At 46.1% G+C, this 17,725-nt stretch overlaps 1 protein-coding gene across 8 annotated transcripts in view; it reads left to right on the top strand.

The window, feature by feature from the left end:
- LOC122699430 (zinc finger protein 791-like) overlaps nucleotides 1–17,725 on the top strand; it is a 62,742-nt gene that overhangs the window by 29,560 nt on the left and 15,457 nt on the right. For 2 of the 8 annotated variants that reach the window (XM_043911365.1, XM_043911359.1), the window contains exons 2-3: nucleotides 1,347–1,391; nucleotides 7,149–7,494. Coding sequence is in view for 1 of the 8 variants with exons in the window: in XM_043911358.1 (XP_043767293.1) it covers nucleotides 16,194–16,196 (3 nt within the window). In the remaining 7 variants the exon portion in view is untranslated. Of the gene's footprint in view, nucleotides 1–1,346; nucleotides 1,392–7,148; nucleotides 7,495–15,872; nucleotides 16,197–17,725 lie in introns of those variants that run through there. The other 6 variants (XM_043911361.1, XM_043911360.1, XM_043911366.1 and 3 more) reach the window with 4 other exon arrangements.

Here is a 17,725-nt window from a genome sequence, read left to right as displayed (position 1 = left end):
ACAGCTCACACCCACAATGGAAGGAGCCCTTAAGCTGAGAGAAACAACAGAGCCCTGGAAAGCTGGGGATACAAGTGCACATGGTGCAAGGGGTTTGTGGGGAGAGAGGATGTGATGACTCCCTTTTAAAGTTGTTAACATGGTCCCCCCAGACTGTTTCGAGTCATAGGTTGGAGTTTTGCATTCACAGTGTAGCTGTGCTCAGAATGTAATTTGTCTACATTGAGAAAGTTTGTGACAGTCAGGAGTTCTGAGTCCTGGGTTGGGTTCCTGCATGCGTGCAGGACTCAGTTATGTCTGACTCTTTGCAACCCCATGGACTGTAGCCCGCCAGGCTCCTCTGTCCATGGGATTCTCCTGGCAAGAATACTGGAGTGGGTTGCCATTTTGTCCTCCACGCGATCTTCCCAACCCAGGGATCGAACCCGAGTCTCCTACATCTCCTGCATTAGCAGGCAGATTCTTTACCACTGAGCCACCTGGGAAGCCCCATGTCCTGGGTTAGGGGTCACAAATTTGGGAGTTCATTTGAGTCAGAACCTTAAATTGGATTCTTCTGAGTTTTCTCACCGGGGGAACAGATTCCTGAGAAAGGGAGTGGTCCCTTTATTCCCTAGGGAGAGTAGGGCATGTGGCACTCCCAGGGTTCATTCCTGTGGCTGCTCCAGTTCCTACCCTCCTTCACCAGGGACTGACCTGGTCAAGCAGTTCTGTCTTAATCAGAAGAACCTGCGTGCATGCGTGCTTGCTCAGTCGTTTCAATTGTGTCTCTTTGTGACTCTGTGGACTGTAGCCCCCCACGCTCCTCTGTCCGTGCTCTAGGCAAGAATACTGAAATGTTGTGAAGTAATTAGCCTCCAACTAATAAAAAATTTAAAAAAAATAAAAAATAAAAATAAAATAAAAAATAAAAAGAATACTGGAGTGGATTGCCACGCCCTCCTTCAAGGGATCTTCCAGACCCAGGGATTGAACCTGAGTCCCTAACATCACCTGCATTGGCAGGCAGGTCCTCTACCACCAGTGGCACCTGGGAAGCCCCCCAGGAGAGCCTGGCATGTATTAAATTTTCTGAGTGTGGCTCCGTCTGTCCTGTAGGACTCAGGCTGCTTATCTGTGCTGATTCCAATGTTTGTGTTTTTTTTTTTTTTCCTTTGGATTCTTCTATACAGTAAACAGTGCAGTCCTTTGGCTCTAACTTCCTTTAACACTTTGTAATTAATTCCCTGCGTGGGGAATAACATTTTTTAGTTTCTTGGGCTTTAAAAAATCAGAGTTGATTGAGAGAGATGATGTCAGTAAGGCAAGACAATTGTGGAACTAAATAGAATCTTTGTTCCTTTTAGGGAAGAGAAGCTCAAGATGTGAGATGAATGTGCTTACGTTTTCAGGTATGCGTTTTGTTTTACGTCAGTGTTTGTGCACATCTTTAGAGTATATTGCAGGATTCCCTGATGGCTCAGTCAATAAAGAGTCTGCCTGCAATGCAGGAGACCTGGGTTCAATCCCTGGGTTGGGAAGATCCCCTGGAGAAGGAAATGGCAACCCACTCCAGTATTCTTGCCCGGAGAACTCCATGTACAGAGGAGCCTGGCGAGCTACAGTCCATGGGGTTACAAAGAGTTGGACTCAGCTGAGTGACTAATGCTTAGAGTATATTAAAATTTAAAAGGCTAGAGCAGGGGATTCCCTGGTGGTCCAGTGGTTAGAGGCTTTCACTGCCCTGGTGGGAGTTCAGTCCCTGCTCGGGGAACTAAGATCCTATAAGCCATGCAGTGTAGCCAAAGAAAAAAAAAAGCTAAAGCAGTGGAATTTCTATCTTCACTGATGTGAGGACAGCTAATCAAAGCTTACATCAGGGAGAGAGGTTAAAGAAGCAGAGGACATTTATATATCTAGGGTTAATTCATGTTGATGTATGGCAGAAACCAATACAATATAGTAAAGCAGTTATCTTTCACTTAAAAATAAATTTTAAATAAAAGCTTATGTCAATCTTTGAAAATTCTACTGTGTTTAAAGAACTAAACCCAAATCCTTGTTGCTTTATAATGTTGTATTTATTCCTGAAAATACTTCTCCCCCCTCCTCGATGTGAGATACAGAGAAAGTGCAAACTGGGATGCACCTTAACCTTTTAGTTAGCAAGGATGTGGAATTTTCGTTCTGTATGGTTTATGCTTTTGTAGCCATTAGTGTTTAAAGGAATGGCTGTGGTTTCCTATGTACTGTTGTTATTTAGTCCCTAAGTTGTGTCTGACTTTTTCTGACCCCATGTACAGTAGCACACCAGGCTTCCCTGTCCTTCACCATCTCCTGGAGTTTGCTCATGTCTATTGAGTCAGTGAGGCTATCTCACCATCTCATCCTCTGTCATCCTCTTCTCCTTTTGCCCTCAGTCTTTCCCAGCATCAGGGTCTTTTCCAGTGAGTCAGCTCTTTGCATCAAGTGGCCAAAGTATTGGAGGTTCAACTTCAGCAACACTCCTTCCAGTGAATATTCAGGGTTGATTGCCTTTAGGATTGACTGGTTTGATACAAATGTTAAAATTAAAGGCAGGTTATGAAATAGTAAAACATGGTATATATATTTGTCTCTGTTTATTGTCAATAAACCTGTGAGATACAAAGCCTAACTTAAGCAAAGTCACTTCCCACCTATCCTGGCCCCCTCCAGCTCTGTTCCTCTGTTCCTCCAGCCACTGCAGATACACAGTTCTGATCATTTCTTGAGCTTCCTGTTAGTGTTTCTTTACATAAAAGCAAGCCACTGTGAATGCATATTTTCCATACCCATGTTTGTCCTTGTAATGAGTGGTCAGACTCCATATTTTTAAAAATTTATTGAAATATAGTTGACTTACAATGTTGTTAATTTCTGTTGTATAGCAAAGTGACTCAGTTATATATGTGTGTGTGTGTATATGTATATATATATATATGTTCTTTTTCACTATGGTTTATCCCAGGATATTGAATATATTTCCCTGTGTTAATATAGTAGAACTTTATTGTTTAGCCATCCTATATATCAGGGGTCCCCAACCACCGGGCCTGATGATCTGAGGTGAAGCTGATGTAGTAATAATAGGAAAGTGTACCATAAATGTAATGGGCTTGAGTCATCCCAAAACCATCCCCTCACCACCCCAGTGCATGGAAAAGTTGTCTCCCACAAAATCAGTCTCTGGTGCCAAAAAGATTGGGGACCACTGCTATGTATAATAGTTTGCATCTGCTAATCCCAGACTCCCAATCCCTCTCTCCCCCACACCCACTCCCTCTTGGCAAACACAGGTCTGTTCTCTGTGTCTCTGCAGACTCCACATTTCTTTGACGTTTGCTGACAGCTTACACCTTACCGCTCTCTCTTCCTGCTGTGTCCACCCCTGGACAAGCTGATGACAAAGTCTGTAGTCCTCTGGCATTAGCTTCACGCTCCAGCCATACAAGCCCCTGTCTGTATGCAGAACCCTTGTCCTGGCCCCACCCCAAGGTTATTTGCTTGACCAAAGAATATTCTGACCCTGAACCTTACCCTGGGCCTATCTGTGTAGTTCCTTGCGAAATCCAGTTTTAGCTAATAAGTAGTTCCTTAGCAAGCCCAGAAACCCCACTAATAAGTCAGTTAACCCAGAGCTCCCCAATTCCTCATATCTGATCATTTTCTGTGTCCAATTGGGTTCCTGTGCCCCGCCACCGCCTCTCAGGTGATGTGTACTCACCCTGACCTGACTTCAGTAAGAATCCTGTGAGGTCAGTGTATCCAGAGCCACTAATCCCTGTTTTTCCTTCAAGTAAGTTTCTATCCACTGACCCCAGACCTTGCTCTCTGGCCATGATTTCCCACTTCGACATGCTGTGTTCAGAGCTGAGCTCAGTCTCATTTCTCACCTGCTGTGAAATCTCAGCCCAGTGGTCTCCATACCTGTCCCAACAGTTCTGGATGAAATCCGCTTTATCCTGTTTCTGTCATTGAATGGTTTTTTCTCTAACACCCCCTAGCCACAATCAAAACCCAGGCCAGGCCCCCATTCCTTGCCTGCTGAAGCCATTTCAGAGCTGCTTGAAAGGCCAGCCCTACCTACCCCCTAAGACCTCAATTATGTGGGTTATAGGCTTTTTAAATATTTTTTTATTTTCAGCTACGCTGGGTCTTCATTGCTGCATGCAGGCTTTCTCTAGTTGCAGCCAGTGGGGGCTACTCTGTAGTTGCTGTGCACAGGCTTCTCATTGCGGCGGCTTCTCTAGTTGCAGAGCACAGGCTCTAGGGGTCATGGGCTCAGTAGTTGTGGTCGTGTGGCATATGGAATCTTCCCAAATCAGGGATCAAACCCGTGTCCCCTGCATTGGCAGGCAGATTCTTAACCACTGGACCATCAGGGGAATCCGACTTTCTTTATATATGTTTTCTTTTTTTTTTCCTTTGGCCTCACCGTGTGGCATGTGGGATCTTAGTTCCCTGACCACGGATTGAACCTGTGCCCCCTGCATTGGGAGCACAGAGTCTTAACCACTGGACCACCAGGGAAGTCCCAGTCTAGACTTTTTCCTACCTTGAGTGGGTGTGTTTGCATGCCACACCAGCATCAGTCTCAGTGTGGGAACCACACCACTGTAGGTGACGATGACAGTTGCCACCATGAGCAGCATGGCCAGGCATGACCCTCCCCTGGGGGTCTGTCTTCTCTTGCTCTGACTTGCTCACCTGCTCTGCTTTTTGATGGTGGCTGGTGCTGTGGGCTGCTCGGTGCTGGTGAGCTGGGGCTGGCCGCTGTGCTGCCCCGTGTTCCGTTGTTGACCCCACCAGGCCTCCGTTTTAGGATCAGCAGATGAGAGTGGCAGTTTCAATTCCTTGGCTTTGGGGAGCAGCAGTATGGCATTGAGCTTCCCTGGTGGCTGCCAGAACCCACCTGCCAATGCAGGAGACTTGGGTTTGATCCCTGGGTTGGGAAGCTCCCCTGAAGAAGGAGATGGCAACCAAGTCCAGTATCCTTGCCTGGGAAGTCCCATGGAAATGGCGGTTGCAAAAGAGTCGGACACGACTTAGCGACTAAACAAAGTACGGAATTGGGCTCTCATCGAATTAGTCCTGGGTCGATATCTTTGCCGGGATCTATCTGTGTGTTCGAGTGAAGTGTGACAGAGGCAGGGTTGACTGGCCCTGATATACCCCAGTGAGGGGTGGGAGAGGGACTTCGCTCTGTGCAGGAGGTGGTTTCAAGGAGTGTTGCTCCTGAAAGAACAGTCATTTGAAAAGAGAGCGGGACTTCCCAAGTGGTCCAGTGGTTAAGACTCCCAGCTTCCACTGCAGCGGGTGCAGGATCAATCCCTGGTTGGGGAACTAAGATCCCACATGCTGTACCATGCTAAGTTGCTCAGTCATGTCTGACTCTTTGGGACACTGTGGACTGTAGCCCACCAGGCTCCTCTGTCCATGGGATTCTTCAGGCAAGAATACTGGAGTGCGTTGCCATGCCCTCCTCCAGGGGATCTTCCCAACCCAGGGATTGAACCCTGACTCTTGCATCTCCTGCATTGGCAGGGGGGTTCTTTACCACTAGCGCCAATGTGGCCAAAAATTTGAGAGAGAGAGAAGAGAGGGGGAAAGGCAGCAGACAGTAGCTGGCAGGCTAAAACCGTACTCCCCTAACACAGAGGGGTCACTAGCGCCCTTAAGTTCCTCCTAAGTTTCTCTGCCCCAGCCTCCATTGCAGCAAAGCTCCTGACCCTCAGAGTTACAGGGGCAACATGCTGTGGCACAGCCAAGGGGTTAGTTCAAACTGACTTTAAACCTCGGGGCCCTAAGCCCTACACAGCAGCAGTTGTCATGAACGAGACCCCTATTCCTGCTGGCACATACGTGAGCCCCTCAGGAGGGAAAATCTTATAAATACCACAGTGGAGATGTCACTGTCTCCCCTGGAGTATGTTCAGTGACTGAAAAAACAACACAGGGATGGACAGGAGAGAGGAAACAGAGGAAAAATACAGAAACAAGGGTCCACAATTGGACCCAACTGGAAATCTAAAATACACTAAAAGACTTTAAACAACCCAAATGATAAAGGGGTATTTTTTGGTTTCTGAGCCCCTACAGCAGAGCTTCTGAATTAATTTGGTCATCTGCTGTGTTGCATTGATTCACAAACCATCATGCAAATAATCAGTGCTGGATTTCCAGTTATTTTAGAATCCCAGTAAACCTAAGCAGGGCTTTCCTTGGTGGCTCAGTGGTAAAGAATCCACCTGCCAATGCAGGAGATGCAGGTTCAGTCCCTGTTGGGAAGATCCCCTGGAGAAGGAAATGGCAAGCCACTCCTGTATTCTTGCCTGGAAAATTCCATGGACAGAGGAGCATGGCAGGCTACAGTCCATGGGGTCGAAAAAGAGTCAGACACAACTGAGCGACTAAACAACAACAACAAACTTAAGCAAGGAACTCCCCATAATCTTTGAGGAATTACTGAATAGGCGTATCTTACTTTAATGATTGTCAGCCGACTCTTCTCTTGCCTAAATTCCCCCATGGTCATAAGATCGATTTTCCTAAAGTATTCTATAGTGAACAAGAAAGCTCTGGACCAATGATTCACAAATTAAAATTAAATACTTTTTGCTAATTCCAAATTGGCTTGGCAAAATAGGACCCCACAGTCTACCCCCCTAGGTAACTTACATTATTGTGCTCATGCCCCGTTGCTCAGTTGTATCCAATTCTCCGTGACCTCCATGGATTGTAGCCCGCCAGGTTCCTCTGTCCAAGGGATTTTTCAGGCAAGAATACTGGAGTGGGTTGCCATTTCCTTTTCCAGGGGATCTTCCCACCCCAGGGATCGAACCTGAGTCTCCTGCATCTCCTGCATTGCAGGGAGATTCTTTCCCTGCTGAGCCATCGAGGAAGCCTAAATTACATATGTGCCAACGAAAATTAAACAGGGCCTTGAAGGACTGAAGACCATTACAAAAAAAATTATTTTTTTTTGGCCACACCATGTAGCACACAGGATGTTAGTTCCTCACCCAGGGATCGAACCCGTGCCCCCTAAAGTGGAAACGCAGATTCTTAACCACTGGGCCGCCAGGGAAGTCCCCACAAAAATTATTTAGCAAAGAGGTGATTACTCCCTGTACTTCTCCTTTTCACAGCTGAATTTGACCTGTTCTTAAATCTGAAAAGACTGAATGACACCTCACAGTGGATTACCGAACACTTGAGGCTGCGGTCACACCAAATGAACCTGTATACTCGGTCCCCAACATTGTGGAAATTACTGACTCCATCCAGTCAACAGCTGGCAGATACCCTCCTCTCATCGATTCGGATAAATTTGTTGCCTATTTCAACAGCTTCTTTGCTGCACTTGGCCCTCACCTCTGAAGGGACGTGATACACCTTGACCTGGTTAGCTTTGGGAACCTCAGCGCCGTTGCCGCTGCACACGGTATCTGCAGGCAGGATGTAAGCTGCATCCACCTCACTCCAGGAGCACAGGTATGACATGACATGATGACATTCTCCTCTGAGGAAGCTGATTTGACATTCAGGACATTGCAGATACCGGAAAAAGTTGCTCATGAAAAGTGCATGGGTCATCAGCCCATCCATAAGTAAGGCCCTGACCCCTTGGTTAAATTCCTGAAAATTATGTGGTAAATAAACAAGGGGCTCTTTCCTCCCTGACATGATGAAAAAATAACAATTGTCCCTCTCTGCACCCACAGCAACTCCTAGGTTGTTTTGATGTTTGGAAGGCAACATTTTTTTTTTAATGCAGTTTATTTATTTAGACCCAGCTGTGCTGGGTCTTTGTTGCTGGGCAGGCTTTTCTCTAGTTTCGGCGAGCAGGGGCTACTCTCTCTTATGGTGCACAGGCTTCTCATTGTGGTGGCTTCTCTTTTTGCAGAGCGCAGGCTCAGTATTGACGAGCACAGGCTTAGCTGCTCCATGGCACATGGGCTCTTCTAGGACCAGGGATCAAACCCATGTCCCCTGCATTGGCAGGCAGATTCTCCACCACCGAGCCTCCAGGGAAGCCCCTGCTAATAAGACCCTCTTGAAATACGATGAAGCCAAACGTGAGCCTCTGGCTCAGCCTTCCTGTAGGAGAAGGCTCCCTCCCCTCCTCCAGTCCCTTTCTAGGCACCATAGTTTTGGAAGAGGTCACTTTTCACTATTCAGTTCAATGTTACTTGTAGGCTTGTCGTGTGTGACTTTTATCATGTTGAAGTGTATTCGTTCTGTACCTAATTTGTTGAGTTTTTATCATGAAACGATGTTAAATTTTATCAAATTCTATTTCTGCATCTATTGAGGTCATCATATAATGTTTTTCATCTTTTTTAAAAAATCTGTACTACTTTTTCTTTTGGCTGTGCTAGATCCTAGCTGCGGTTTGTGGGATCTTCACTTACAGCATGTAGGCTCTTTAGCTTCGGCATGCAGGATCTAGTTCCCTGGCCAGCAATCGAACCAGGGCCCTTGCGTGGGGAGCTCAGAGTTCTTAACCGATGGACCACCAGGGAAGTCCCAATCGTTATTTCTTTAAACAAGCTTTCTACAATTCTCCCTCTCTTCTCCTTATGGGATTTCCATGATGTGCATATCATGTCTTTTCTTGCGACCTCATGGACTATAGCCTGCCAGGCTCCTCTGTCCGTGGGATTCTCCAGGCAAGAATACTGGAGTGGGTTGCCATTTCCTTCTCCAAGGGGTCTTCCCGACCCAGGGATCGAACCCGGGTCTCCTGAATTGCAGGCAGATTCTTTACCAACTGAGCTACAAGGGAAGCCCATGTCTTTCGTTGATGTTCCCTGCAGTTGTGAAAGTGCTGCACTCAATATGCCAGCAAATTTGGAAAACTCAGCAGTGGCCACAGGACTGGAAAAGGTTAGTTTTCATTCCAATCCCAAAGAAAGGCAGTGCCAAAGAATGCTCACACCACCGCACAATTGCACTCATCTCACACGCTTGTAAAGTAATGCTCAAAATTCTCCAAGCCAGGCTTCAGCAATATGTGAACCGTGAACTTCTAGATGTTCAAGCTGGATTTAGAAAAGGCAGAGGAACCAGAGATCAAATTGCCAACATCCACTGGATCATCAAAAAAGCAAGAGAGTTCCAGAAAAACATCTACTTCTGCTTCATTGACTATGCTAAAGCCTTTGACTGTGTGGATCACCACAAACTGGAAAATTCTTCAAGAGATGGGAATACCAGATCATCTTGCCTGCCTCCTGAGAAACCAGTATGCAGGTCAAAAAACAACAGAACCAGACATGGAACAATGGACTGGTTCCAAATTGGGAAAGGAGTACATCAAGACTGTGTAATGTCACCCTGTATTCAACTTGTATACAGAGTACATCATGTAGAATGCAGGACTGGATGAAGCACAAGCTGGAATCAAGATTGCCGGGAGAAATATCAATAACCTCAGATATGCAGATGGCATAAAGCAAAGAAGAATTAAAGAGCCTCTTGATGAAAGTGAAAGAGGAGAGTGAAAAAGTTGGCTTAAAACTCAACGTTCAAAAACCTGAGATCATGCATTCGGTCCCAGCACTTCATGGCAAATAGATGGGGACACAATGGAAACAGTGACTTTATTTTCTTGGGCTCCAAAATCACTGAAGATGGTGACTGCAGCCATGAAATTAAAAGACACTTGTTTCTTGGAAGAAAAGCTGTGACCAACCTAGACAGCATAGTAAAAAGCAGAGACATTACTTTACCGACAAAGGTCTGTATAGTCAAGGCTATGGTTTTTCCAGTAGTCATGGATGGATGTGAGTTGGACTGTGAAGAAAGCTGAGCACTGAAGAATTGATGCTTTTGAACTGTGGTGTTGGAGAAGACTCTTGAGAGTCCCTTGGACTGCAAGGAGGTCCAACCAGTTCATCCTAAAGGAGATCAGTCCTGAGTGTTCATTGGAAGGACTGATGCTGAAGCAGAATCTCCAACACTTTGGCCACCTGATGCAAAGAGCTGACTCACTGGAAAAGACTCTGATGCTGGGAAGGATTGAGGGCAGAAGGAGAAGGGGATGACAGAGGATGAGATGGTTGGATGGCATCACCATCTCAATAGACATGCGTGTGAACAAGCTCTGAGAGATGGTGAAAGACAGAGAACCCTGGCGTGCTGCAGTCCATGGGGTTGCAAAGAGTCGGACACGACTGAGCGAATGAACAAGTCTTGCAAAACATCTCTGGGAAGGTCCAGCCTTTGGAAGGGGTGTGTTAATCTTTTCTTTTTATTGTAACCGTTCACAGGTGGGCAGAGTGAGATTATTATCTCCCTGTTAGCTAAACACAAGCACTGTAGTTTAACAGTCAGACTTTCTGGTAGCTCAGTTGGTAGAGAATCCTCCTACAATGTGGGTGACCTGGGTTCATTCTCTGGGTCTGGAAGATCCCCTGGAGAAGGAAATAGCAATCAACTCCAGTATTCTTGCCTGGAGAATCCCGTGGACAGAGGATTCTGGTGGGCTACAGTCCATTGGGTTGCAAAGCATCAGCCACGACTGAGCGACTAACCCATGCATACAAAGGGGCAGGGTCCTTTGAAGCAGGCCATTATGTATGACTATAGTAACAACAGCAAGGAAAAGCAAGTCAAATAAACCATTTCCATCATAGAGTCAGAGTTGGCTTTTCCCTGCAACAGCTGGGGATCAGAGTTGTCCCTTTTCCCCACTATATGCTGTCTCATTGACTTGTGTTCTTCCTCTAGATGTAAATCACCCAATTCAGTCACACAGTTTGTTTGTGAGGTTCCTGAAGGGGAATCTAGGGATGAGGTATGGTCATCTGTTAACTTCTTATTCTATTTATTCATTTCTACTTTTTTAAAAATTTATTTTTAATTGGAGGATAATTGCTTTACAATGTTCTGTTGGTTTCTACTGTGCAACATGAATCAGCATGAATACATACATCCCCTCCCTCTTGACCTGCTTCTTTGATTTACGGAAAGAGCTGACAAACTAGTCAAGGTTTTAAGTGATTAAATATTGGAAAGGTGTGCTTGGACAGGAGATGAGTAGGGCATGGAGGTGCCTCGTTTAAAAGTTAGTTCCATGATAGCTTTGCTGAAGTGACAAGGAAAGGGACTTTCTGCTGAGGGCATTTTCCTATAAAGAGCTGTCTAAACTATCTCCTGAGGATGTCTTTTTAATCTTTTCTTGTGCCTTTGAATTTTTTGTCAGATACTGGACGGTTGTACTGTGAACAGGAACTGAGGTAAATAGGCCTTTAATGTCAGGTTTGATGTTTATTTGACTTAAGTTCTGTTGACTATTTGTTGTCACTGTCAGAGGTAAAATATCCTCAGCTGTCCTTGCTTTTGTCTCCCCTATCTACCTTGGGGGTACCGTGTTAGTCGCTCAGTCGTGTCTGACTCTTTGCAACCCCGTGGACTTTAGCCCTCCAGGCTTCTCTGTCCATGGGGTTCTCCAGGCAAGAATACTGGAGTGGGTTGCCACGCCCTCCCCCAGGGGATCTTCCCAACCAAGGGATCAAACCCAGGTCTCCTGCAGTGCAGCCCTTTAGAGACTTCTAAATAAGTTCTGGAACAAACCATTGTTTTCAAGTTCCCTACTGTGATTAAGCATATCTCTTCTGATGTAGTGGTTTGTTGTGGCTAAGAGGAAAGTTTTATCATCCCATGATCTGGTCTCAGTATTTTAATGAGCATGTGTCCCTGGGCTCTGCCCTTCTCTGGTGTGATAAGTAAAATGTTTGGTTTTTGTCCACAGTTCTTAGCAAAGATTTCCTGAGGCCCTTGGACTCTGAGTGATACCTGTGATGTTGTTTTTAGTTGCTAAGTCGTTTCCGACTCTTTGTGACCCCATGGACTGTACCACACAAGGTTTCAGTCCTCCACTACCTCTGGGAGTTTGCTCAAATCCATATCCATTGAGTCAGTGAGACTATCTAACCATACCACCTCTATCAGTGATAGGAGCATCTTATGTTGTAATGAGGCAACTGTTTCCAGGCCCCTGGATGGCTTCAGGGTAGGGGTTTGGTCACCAGGTGACCAAGAAGAACTTTCAGCCCAGTTCCCAGCCTCCAGAGAGGAAGGAGGTGCTGGAGATTGAGTCCTTCTCCAGTGGTCAACATAAGAAAACTCTATGGAAACCCCTAAAGCTCGGGATTCAGAGAGATCTGACTTGGCGAACCCATCAGTGAGCCAGGAAGCTGTCATGCGTGGAGATAACATGGAAGCTCCCTGCCACCCCCACCCCCACCACTTTGCCCTGGGCACCCTTTCCATGTGGCTGTTCCTGATAAAAGAGTCAGAAATGATGGATCACACACGCACTGTCTCAAACATAAATACCCCAATAGAGGGACTTCCCAAGTGGCTCCCCTGAGAGCCCGCCTGCCAATGCAGGAGACACAGGTCTGATCCCTAGGTCAGGAAGATCCCCTAGAGAAGGAAATGGCATCCCACTCCAGTATTCTTGCCTGGCAAATCCCATGGACAGAGGAGCCTGGCGGGCTGCAGTTCATGGGGTCACAAAAGGGTCAGACACGATTTAGTGACTAAACAACAACCCCAATACAAAATAAAAAGTTTTAAAAAATCAAATAAACTGGTAATAATAAGTAGTGCTTGTCTTCATTCTGATAGCTGCTCTAGACAATTAACAAAGATGAGGTGTTGTCCAGGGAACCTCTAAATTTGTGGTGGGTCAGGCAGAAATGTGTTTAGCCCGGCCCCTGCCCACCATGCAGCTGGCATCTGACAGTGGGTACGGTCATAGGATTCAACCCATAAACTGTGGAATCTGATGTTAATTCTGGCTAGTTTGTGTCAGACTTGAATTGCACTGCAGGACACCCAGTTGGTGTTGGAGAATTAGGGTTATTTTGGAAAACATACCGTGTGATTTGCTGAGAGGTCAGCAGAAAGACTAGTGGGGAGTCCAGCTGACTCTGCCTCCCACCATAGCACTATCCTCTGGCACTGGTAGGATCCCAGTTGGTTAGCCTCTAATGAAATGGATTGTTTATTTTTTAATTTTTATTTTGTATTGGGGTATAACTGATTAACAATGTTGTGATAGCTTTAGGGGAACAGCAGATGGACTCACCCATACATGGACATGTATCCATTATCACTCACACTCCCCTCCCATCCAGGCTGCTACATAACGCTGAGCAGAGTCCCTTGTGCTCTATAGCAGGTCCTCGTTGGTTGTCCATTTTAAATACAGAAGTGTGTATATACCCATCCTAAACTCCCTAACTATCCCTTCTCCCTGTTTTTCCCCCCAGCAACTATAAATTCATTCTCTAAGTTGAAACACATTCTTTTGAGGACAGGACTTGTTAAGAAGAGCAGGATATTGTAGGCATATTTCAAAATGGCTATGTTTCTGTCTCTTTCCAATTTTGAAGACAGCACTTCGCCCTGTGACCTCAGTCCTTTGATTTAAGAAGAGTCATCGATTTTTAAATTTCTTTGCTTTTTATAAAAGTCTGTTTGTTGAGGATGGGACTGTAACCTTTTAAGCTCCTTATCTGCCGATCAGAGGTCTCTAACTCCATTTTTTAATGTTTGACTGCTGGTATCTTCTTCCTGAGTGGAGAAAACCCAGTTCTTCCTACCTGGGCATCTCCTCTACTTTTACCCAGAACTCTTCAGTCCTGACACTTCCAGTCACCAAATATGTGAAGGTTTTGCCCCCACAATAAGTAATTCTCTGTGACACCAGTGGGGTGTCCTACAACTTAATCCTAACACTATCTGCCCGGGGACAGCATCAGATTCTACAGGTTAAGAGCTAAGTCTCGCAAAACTGTCAGCACTGCCCCCCACATACAATTTCAGATGCCAGTCAGAAGGAGTAGGTCCCCAGATTACTCACAACTTCTTGTCTGACATGGCTACAAATCAGAAGTTCTCACAGGCCCCTCCTTGGGTTCTGTTTGCAAGAGCAGCTCACAGAACTCAGAGACACAGTGAAGTTAGTAATACATTTACCAATTTATGAAAGGATATGATGAATGATACAGGTGAAGTGATACATACGGTGAAGTCTGAGAGAGTCCCTTGGAGCTGGGGTGCATCACCCTCCCAGTACATGGACCACCAACCTGGAAGCCCTCTGAACCCCCCCATACCACTGGGATTTTATGGAGGCTTCCTCACGTAGGCGTGATTAATTATTAACTTCATTTTCAGCCCCTCTCCCCTTCCTGGAGGATGCGGGTGTTGGGCTGAAAATTCCAAGTTCCTGATCATGACTTGGTCTTTCCAGTGACTGGCCCCTCACCCAGCAGCCACCCAGGAGCCCAACCAGAGTCACTTGAATAGAACAAGAGATGGTCCTAGTGCTCTTATCCCTTAGGAATTTTTTAAAAATATTTATGTATTTGGCTGTACCGGGTCTTAGTTGCAGTATGCAGGATCTAGTTCTCTGACCAGGGATCAAATCAGGCCCCCTGCATTCGGAGTGGGGAATCTTAGCCCCTGGACCACCAGGGAAGTCCCTCCCTTAGGAATTTACATGGTTTTAGGAGCCCTGTGCCAGAAACGAGGGTCAGAGACCAGGGTATATATTTTCTATTATGTGACAGTTGACAACTTTAAAGTCTTACCCCTTCTTCCCTTTGTGCCCCAAATCTGTATAAGGTGGTAAGAAAGGCGGCATGTGATCTGCCACCATAGCCTACACCCCTAACCACAGCTTAAAAAAAGAAACAGGCCAGACTCCTCTCCACTATTCTACCAACCCTTGGGTGGAGGTCCACATCCCACCTTTCTCTGTAGGTTACAGAAAAAGTAACTTGGTATTTATATATACTGCAATATTGTTATTTAGTCCCTAAGTTGTATATGACTCTTGCAACCCCATAGGCTATAGCCCGCCAGGCTCCTCTGTCCATGGAATTCTCCAGGCAAGAATACTGGAGTGGGGTCCCATTTTCTTCTCCAATATATACTTTAATAAACTGTACTTATTTGCTCTATTGATAAATCCTCCAGATCTTTCCATAGCAATACCCTTTGTTTATAAAAACTACATATGATGATGAACTCAGGGAACCTATCCTTTCTCAGTTGACACTTGGCTTCTTACTGATTGTTGTTGCCAAAACCATGAGTGAAAACTCAGATTGCCACTTTATAGGACAAACTAACATACAAATTTTGTCCGTTGCCAACCTTAATTACTGCTTAAAATTTTTATCAGCATGCAGAGCAATTATCCTTCAATTAAAAAAAAATTATCAGAAAATATATTTAGAAAAGAATATACAAAATGTTTCCTGGCAAGATTTAGTGATAATTGAAACATTCTTGGAATCTTCATGAAAATTCATAAATGACCTGGGGGCATTGGTGAGAGGGTCCCCAACCTTTAATGCCTCATTCATCACTGACCTGCCCCTTACATGATGGCGATTGTGATCTCTGTTTATTCTTCCATACCTTCATCATCTTTTATTTTTCACTCTGCAATGCTCTTTCAGTTTTGCCTCCTTTGACCTTTCAACGAATAAGTATGAAAGCAATTACATTGAAAACGTCTTCCGGTGGTTTCTTGGTCTGTGTTTCACACATGCCCTGAAGCTTCATGGCTGGTCTAGGATTGTGGGGTTCGCCCTCCCACTTGAGCCGAGTGCCCCCGAGGATGGGGTGGGGTGAGGGGGCTTTTCAGTCTTCAAACGAGGGAGGGTAGGTAGGGAAGGATGGGTCTCATAGCAAATGGTCAAAGATCAAAAGTGGGGCGAGACTCATTATTACAAACGGTGAGGCCACTTCTCAGTGTCCGTTTTTGGGAAGAAGTGTCACAGTTCCGTGAGGTCCTCGCGGCCATCTGGTTCAATGCAGTGACCACGGAGGGGACAGTTCCGGCCTCCCTACCAGGTCAAGGTCCGAGCAAAGACGTGACCTCCGGCCTGCTGTCACTCAGGCACGGCAGGGCGGGGCCTTGCGAGCTGTCCAATCAGGGGAGTCGCCGGTTACGTACGTGTGAGCGCCTGTAGGCGACGCTCCAGTGTCGGGCGTGGGTGGCGTGGACTGCGTGCTGGTTCCCATTCGCTCCCGCAGCGCAGCAGATCCCCTCTCCGTGTCCTTAAAAGGCTCCAGTGGCTCCGCGGCATCCTCTGTCACTGTGACTTGCGCTTGCCGCGGCAGTCGTGGAGTGGACTACTGGGAAGCCAAGAAACCAAAAAATGGTGAGCTGGGGGAGCCGGGTGTTGGAAGGCGAGGGCTGAGGGACCTGCTGGAACTGGCCGTGGTGGGACCCGGGCCTCCTCGTGGTCAACTTCGGACCCGCGGACCCGAGTCCACCCACCCCGAGCGCGGCATGCAGCGCCCAGACTCAGCAAGCAGTTGGGACCCGGGGCGGCCTCTTAGTTCACCGCTGCGGCTGTGTCTGCTCCAGACGGTGTGGTGTCCACGGAGAGGGTTGTAACGGGACAATCGTGACTCAGTATTTGGGGTCCCTGCATTAGAGGAGCAGCGGTCTATGGGGTCCCTCCTTTCTCCCCGGGGTGGGGGAACTCTATTTCCCCTCACTTTTCAAATGTATAAAGAACAGTGTCACAAATCCACGACCCTGTCTCCCTACTCCAGCTCTTCCCAGGGCAGGAAACAAATGTCTAAATTTCCAGATCTTTCCCGATATTCCCAAACGCCATCTTCCCCTTTTCAGTTCATAGCTTCTTTATTAACTACTTGCCCTCCGTGGTGCATTTCAGGCTACGCAGTATTTTAAATTGCTTATTGTTAATCCACAGAGCCATGAATGACTCTTTAAAGATTAGTTTTTTGTCTGTGTATGTTTTCCATAAGAAGAAATCAGAGATTAACCACCGGGAACTACGCTGTATTTAAGTCTTGTGCGGTCCCCTCCTTACTCCTCCCCACAAGCTTTCCCAGCCACAGACATCCTATTTTGTTTAAGCCCTTTGGGTGGAGGTTCCTCTTGGGAGATTCCTGGGTGATCGGTCTTTTCATCATAGTTCCAGGTCAGCCTTGTCCCTCCCTGAGTTTGTGACCTTATTCACTTTTAAGCCTTTATTTAGCTGTATGGGTCCTAGTTGCGGCATGTGGGATCTAGTTCCACGACCAAGGATTGAACCCGGGTCCCCTTCAGTGAGAGCACAGTCCTAGCCACTGGACCACCAGGGAAGTCCTAAGTCGCCATCTTTAGTAACTGTAAATGTATTTAATCAATAGATCTTGAAAGAGAGTATAAAATATTTCCAAACGGAAAGAAAGAGGTGAATTTCAGAAAAAATATTTCACTATACCATTCCATTAGTTACATTTTTTTCCTTTTTTGTCACATAACTGACTGTAAGTAACATTCAAGATCTTTTTTTTTCTTTCTTTTCTCCAATTATTATTTACAGTTTCTTGCCATGGAAGTGATAATTGGCTGACATTTACTTTCTGAAAGGAATAGATATTTATATTTTCTTCTTGAAATAGAAAAAAAATGCCTTACAGTTTTCCTCCCTTCTTTACACATAAATACTGGGTTGAATGGTTCTGTTGGATTATTCAAACACTGGGTATGTGTCATTTAAAATATCAATGGAGTTCATGGCAATGACTGTGGGGAGCCCAGACCTGTGGTCAGTATTTCTAAGCTAAGGCCCCCTTGAGCCTGCAGAGGGAAGTACTCAGAGGACCAGTTGTTCTGTCTGGGAAGTCTTCCCCTGCAAGTGCCCTTCCTGCTCTCACCAACCATGGAAGG

This window comes from Cervus elaphus, chromosome 9 (assembly GCF_910594005.1).
Source record: "Cervus elaphus chromosome 9, mCerEla1.1, whole genome shotgun sequence".
Taxonomy (NCBI): Eukaryota; Metazoa; Chordata; class Mammalia; order Artiodactyla; family Cervidae; genus Cervus; species Cervus elaphus.
The sequence above is the reverse complement of the archived record's forward strand: the minus strand, read 5'-3'. Positions and strand labels throughout refer to the sequence as shown.